Consider the following 6,540-nt stretch of genomic DNA (forward strand, 5'->3'; position numbering starts at 1 on the left):
ACCCCACCCACCCACATTATCTTTAAACAATTCAATGGATACATTCGATGGTGTAGCTACTGATGTAATGAGATGAACAGGTCATAGCTTGGAGTGTCTTTCAGCGTAAGTCTACTTAATCACGTCAGATCTAGGGCTAAAGTACAAACCTCAGTGGAATCAACGTAAGAGCTTGTAAGTGGTCTCTCAATTTGCTAGCAATATCAGCCACATCTCCTGTTTTATATATATAAGAACAGGAGACATTTTATACTTTAATCTTATTTTCCCATAAAAAGACTTGACTGCCTTTGATATCAGGTCTATTTGTTTAGGGTTGACTAACTGGGACTTGGCAACAATCTTCACTATTTAACTTAATCAGCGAAATGAATCTCTCTTTTCCCTATTTATTTATTTATTTATATATTTATTTCCTTCTCTCTTTCAACTGGGTCTTTTAATCTGAAATTCGATCGCCTAATTCAAAATTAGCCTTCCTATAAATAGTTCTTGAGGAATCTGGAGGTCGTAAGATTAATCCAACCCAAGCTGAGAACCAGTAGGAAATGGAAGGTTTAGTAGGCAGTGAATGCTTTAACAAAAAAACCTCAAGCTCAGGAAAATAGTTGGACATACTCAGACCAACAGGCAGACTAAACTCAATAAAATGTGGTGGGGAGTGGCCTAGGCAAAAAGGAAGTCAAAGAGGGACCTGGTAATTCAGGACACGAGGGGAGACAAGGATGCCAAGAAAATCCAGAGAGCAGTCCAACAGAGGCAATATTGTAGCCTAGCATGATTGTATCAATAGGATCGTGAAAATAGGGTATACTGGATGGAGTGCACAACAGACCTTCTAGAATGGAAGACATCATCAACAAGAGTGGTATGAACGTGGACACTGTACTTACTTTCATCAAAACAAATGATTCTGATTGATCCTTACAAAAGCAGAATGGAGAAAGCCCACACCCGCAGGACCGGAATGTATGACGGTTTAGCCCCCAGACTGAGAAAAATCTGGCTTCCAAACAAAAGTCCTCACCATAGAGGTGGTGCGAGAAGTTTTGTGGACAAATCTAACTATGATCTCATAAAACGACTCTCAATTTCTGGGTGGAAAGAGAATCAGGGGTTCAAAGGTAATGGCAGATGCAGCTAAGAAGATCTAGATCTGGCCAAAAGAAGAATGGAAGTGAATTACAAAAACATAATTCATCCCACAGTTAATTCGCATGAACTTCTTAAAACACCCAAAGTACTTTGGCTCTGAAGCACCTTAACCATTCAGGAGGGTTGCAATGTAGGCAGTAACACAGAATGTTACAGCAGAGTAGGTATCCAAGAGTTATGACCTGGATGTGGTCCGGCCCCCTTAGAATGTAAGAGCTAAAGGGCTGAAATACTTGCACGAAACGGAGAGGTTCTTCTCTGAAGACCTTCTGCTATTCAGCCCTCCATAGAGTTACATATTATCTGGTCTCATTCCCTCTTTCTATTTATGCACTAAACTAAACGTGTTGTCACTTCGGCATTCTTTTCGTTTATGATCACTATTTGAAAGTGATCAGCATTGATATTTCGAAAGCAAAAGAAATTAAAATTTTGAATCAGAATCGTAATCTCCGTACTTTCAAATGTGGAATCCCTACCTATAACTAAAAATAACAGAGAGAGAGAGAGGGGGAGAGAGAGAGAGAGAGAGAGAGAGAGAGAGAGAGAGAGAGAGAGAGAGAGAGAGAGAGAGAGAGAGAGAGAGAGAGCTGAAAATAAGAAATTGGAGAGAGGGAAGTAAATATAAGATTTGAATAGAATCTGGGGTACAATCGTATCTGCTGTTGAAAGCATAGAAATTCGAAGAAAGGAAAAGTGCCACGACCGCTTGGACATTGGCCGAATAGTGTCAAAATTTCCACAGTCAGTTTGTGATCATAAACCGAAAGAATTCCCTATAATTCGCCACATGTCTCTAATAACTTTCAGAGAAGCAGTAACTAATTTGACCATTGGGTCAATGCAGTTCTAGAATTTATACAAATTGTAACATAAATAATTTCAAGTATGATGTAGAATATTTCAATAATATTAAATTAGATAACATAGATTGTGGTTTTCATTAAATTGACTTAACAGAAATATCGTCCTTTTGAATGAGAAACTAATACATAACTACGATAAGATAAATTAGATTAGCTTTAGTTGCCTAATGGAGCTCTTTAGATATTAGAAAGTACCAAAGTTAATAAAAATGGCGGATGTGTTGTTGAGTGACGCTGAAAAAACATTTATTCTTCATGGAATTCAGGTAACTTTTTCCACATAAAACTTCTGTTTAAAAAAAAGAAAAAAAATGCTATCGTCTATAAGATATACTTATTTTAGTATTCTATCGCGTCTTTAATTCAAATAGTTTTCTCACATTTCATGTTCATGTGTTCATTGTGTTTTCAAAACATCACTGCATGTGTTTACATGTGCTGTTCTCATATAATCGTAATTTAGTTGTACATATCATTTTCGTTATCATTATTGTACATAATACTTATTGCATAGCATACTTTATGCTTTGTTTAGAAGAAAATATCAAGCAACTAATAATACAACAAATATTATCAATTTATGTACATCTATGTTAAGTTTATAATATTTTAGATTAAATCAAGGTAAATAATCAATACTTTTTTCTATCTTAAATCTTAAGATTTCGAACTTCAACAATTATTTTCATTTGGTATATATTTATTCTTATGTAATTATCGTTCAACTACCGTGTATATTAGTATCTAATACTTCTCTCTCTACTTAAATTTCCCGCCTTTTGGTTTGGGAGAAAATAGGGGAAACGCTTGTAGAATTTCCTGATACAATGGCAAACTCGTTATATTCCAATGTACATTAGCAGAATAAATAAAGAAAAAATATCTTCAACTAGGAATCAAAATGCATCGCAGACTTTGCTCACGTTGAGCCTCGCCCCTTTTGCTATCACAATTCTGAATATCTGTTCTATATTTATGGCTCTGTTTTCTTCAAGATCCAGTAGTACAATCTTTTAGTAATTTCCTAGTGTAAACACGATATCATGATCATAAAGAACCATTGATTTATCTTTGAAGCTTTGCTTCCTGCGAAATGTCTATAACATTTCTGTTATGTGACATTAAAACTCGAAGACACAGCTACAAAAATTTCAAACCCCCAAATCGTTGATCGAACCTAATTAATGCTGAATTAGTTGCAAGGTTTAAACATGATTTGAACAAAAAGTTGCTTTTGATCCCAAAGAAAAAGTGGAGTGTAGTACATCGTATTTCTTGGTTTTGTCATAACAATCTGATTTCAAATTTTATCGGAAGTGTAATTAATTAAAACTATTTTCACTTGTGATTTGAAGAAGTTCCATTATAGACAGCGAAACATGTTTGACCGTTCATAATGTGAGTTTGTTTTTCACAAACTTGTACATGTGGTAAATTACTTGAGTTTTTTCACGATGTTTTTCCTACTCTGCTGTTATATATGTGACCTCCAATTTCAGCCTTGCACTTTGGAGCAAGTATGTCTATTGCTTTAGAGTATTGTGCAGTTTCGGTGCTATTTAGGCGCGTGATCTACAAGAAAGGTTACTTTTCGAATTATTTTGTACATACTTAACATTGTAAATGTATTTTTTCAAAATTCTTACTATTGTAATAATAAGAAAACCATATAAGGATTAAAATAAGCGCATAGATCACCCACCAAAGTAAATTTGCTCACATAGATCACATGGTAAGTAGCACTTACACAAAGTAAATTAAAAAGTAACCTAAAATAATCTCACACCAAAGTGGCACCTTTCTTAAGAAATGATGTAAATTTAGTGCTGGTTTCTTGTAAAAATGCAACTGCCTTCATCTCATCACTGATAACATTGTAAAAATCTTTAGCCAACATCGTATGGATTTTTAGAAATTGTGAAGTAAAAAGTAACTTAAGGTAATCTCCCTTGTAGATTACATGCCAAAGTAGCTCTACTGTTAGCAAGTCTTGAAATTATGACCAGACATGGTTGCATGATTAAAAGTTTATTTTACTACCACATAGTTTTAACTTCAGTTTCAATGAACTGCACCTTGAGGAAGTGTTCTCTATTGCTTCAAGCCAACCAATGCCTTGTGAGTGGACCTTGAAGACAGAATCTGTATTAAACCCATTGATATATATGTGTGTATGTATATATATATATATATATATATATGTATATATTTTATGTACATGAGGGTGCGCTGAAAAGTTCCTGGCTTTAAGAGTATTGCAAAAGGCCTACTTAGAGGCCCAACCTTCCAAGTTCTTAGAAAAAGTGAAGAACTGCTGCAATAAGTGTATGAATCTGAGAGTGGGATATATTGAATAAAATCATAATTAACTGATTCTCTTGGCTTTGGGTAAAAGAAAATACAGGAGGATCAGTTAATTATGAATTTATTCAACATATTCCCCCCTCAGATTCACACACGTATTGCAACAATCCTTCGGTTTTTCTAAGCCCTGTAAAAGAACTCAGAAAGTTGGGCCTTGAAGCAGTCCTTTCACAATATTTAAAGCCAGAAACTTTTCAGTACTCCTACAGACACACACGTGCACACACACACACACACACACACACACACACACACAATATGTGTGTGTGTGCACATGTGTATGTGCATGAATATTCGTATTTTGCTTGTCACCATTTGTGTGAAGCAATACAGATGCTGACATTTTTTATTAGCATTAAAACTGGTTGCTCTGCAATTTTGAAGACCTGCGGAATATACAAATCTTTTACCTGAAAGGGGTTGGTGACAGCATCTGATCATATAATCTCAAAATCTGTTCCTCTAAAAAAAACAAAAATAATCTTCCACACTGATATGAGAAAATCTACAGTAAATGCTTGCATGTCACTTCAAGTCATTTCTCTTTCTGTTCTTCATTTAAACTGCAAACTCATGACAGTATTTAATGATATATCTTGTATGGTAACCCTTGAAATACATATTTTGTGAAGTAGTGTTTCTCATGATGCAAGGCTACAACTGTCTCTATTGCTTGGATAACCTGTACCTATTACCTACAGCCTAATAGTGTTAGCAATCAAAGTTTTATTGCAAGTTGGTCTCTTATACTTGCAACTGATAATATGCAATATTATAGAACTTTTCTTTTTTCTTAGGATAATCTTCGAGAAGATGGCCGTGGGTGTGATGATTACAGATATATGGAAATTGAAACAGATGTTGTCTCAAATACCAGTGGTTCTGCCCGTTTACGCTTAGTAAGTTATCACCTGTTCTGTTTTTTTTTATAGTAATAAATAAAAATCACCTGAAGGTTTTTTTAATATAACAGATATTTCTGTAACAATGATCTCAAGCCCATAACATTAGCTGATTTCAATGCTGTAGATCAGTGGTTCTCAACCAGAGTCTGTATGGCGCCTGAGGGTCCATATAAGATTTTTGGGAGTCTACACAACAAAATAGTAAACTGGAAATCCTATGGCATTTTAAGGGCCCTGAAAAAATTTTACTTTAGATGTATGTAGTGGTATGTATTTAAAGAAGCAGTTAGGTTTCTTTCTCTAACATTTTACACAGTTCAACTTACACAAAACAAAATAGGAAGTTTGAAAGAAATTTCAATAAAGCTAGTTTTTAAACATCAAATGGTTATGGGGGTCCACCAGAATAAAATTGTAATCAAAGGGGTCCATAGATAAAAATTGGTTGAGAACCCCTGCTATCGTCGTTTTCGTTTAACGTCCGCTTTCCATGCTAGCATGGGTTGGACGATTTGACTGAGTACTGGTGAAACCAGATGGCTACACCAGGCTCCAATCTGATTTGGCAGAGTTTCTACAGCTGGATGCCCCTCCTAACGCCAACCACTCAGAGAGTGTAGTGGGTGCTTTTACGTGCCACCGGCATGAAGGCCAGTCAGGTGGTACTGGCAACGGCCATGCTTAAAATGGTGTATTTTATGTGCCACCCGCACTTTTTGGGAATAAGTTGATGGTTGTGTGGTAGATTAAACATTACTTGTTTTAACTATATAATTGTCATGCTATTCCTGATTTACTGTCTTTGGTTCTCTGATTTAAACCCATTTGTTTTAAAATGTTCATATTTAAATTAGAACCTGACATCATAATTATGTTTTGTGCTAAGCACAAGTGTAATTATTTTATTTACCTGTTAGTTTTCATCATTCAGCTATCTCATATGCATTCCATACAATAATTTTGCTGATACTATAACCACCATCAATCCAGAATGTAAATTTTTCTTTTTAATGTCCAGCAAATTAGTTAGCTTAGCAAGGGATAAAAAAGTTTTTGATATAATTCTTTGATCTATGTGAATTGTCAATATTCTTGATCATGGCTAAAGCAGTGAGCTGGAAGAATTATTTGCATGTTGGGCAAAATGTTCAGTGGCATTTTGTCCATCTTTATGTTCTGAGATCAAATTCCGATGAGGTTGACTTTAACTTTCAACCTTTTTTTGGGGGGGGGGGGTCAATAAAATAATC

General features: G+C 35.1%; 1 protein-coding gene across 4 annotated transcripts in view; it reads left to right on the forward strand.

Annotated features, from left to right (window-relative positions):
- The window catches only part of LOC106879893 (exosome complex component RRP42), a 57,298-nt gene that overhangs the window by 33,152 nt on the left and 17,606 nt on the right, over positions 1-6,540 (forward strand). For 2 of the 4 annotated variants that reach the window (XM_052966433.1, XM_014929631.2), the window contains exon 2: positions 5,183-5,284. In XM_052966433.1, the coding sequence (XP_052822393.1) occupies positions 5,228-5,284 (57 nt within the window). In that variant the 5' untranslated portion in view covers positions 5,183-5,227. Of the gene's footprint in view, positions 1-1,777; positions 2,288-2,623; positions 2,646-5,182; positions 5,285-6,540 lie in introns of those variants that run through there. The other 2 variants (XM_014929630.2, XM_052966434.1) reach the window with 2 other exon arrangements.

Source organism: Octopus bimaculoides, chromosome 3, assembly GCF_001194135.2.
Source record: "Octopus bimaculoides isolate UCB-OBI-ISO-001 chromosome 3, ASM119413v2, whole genome shotgun sequence".
NCBI lineage: Eukaryota > Metazoa > Mollusca > Cephalopoda > Octopoda > Octopodidae > Octopus > Octopus bimaculoides.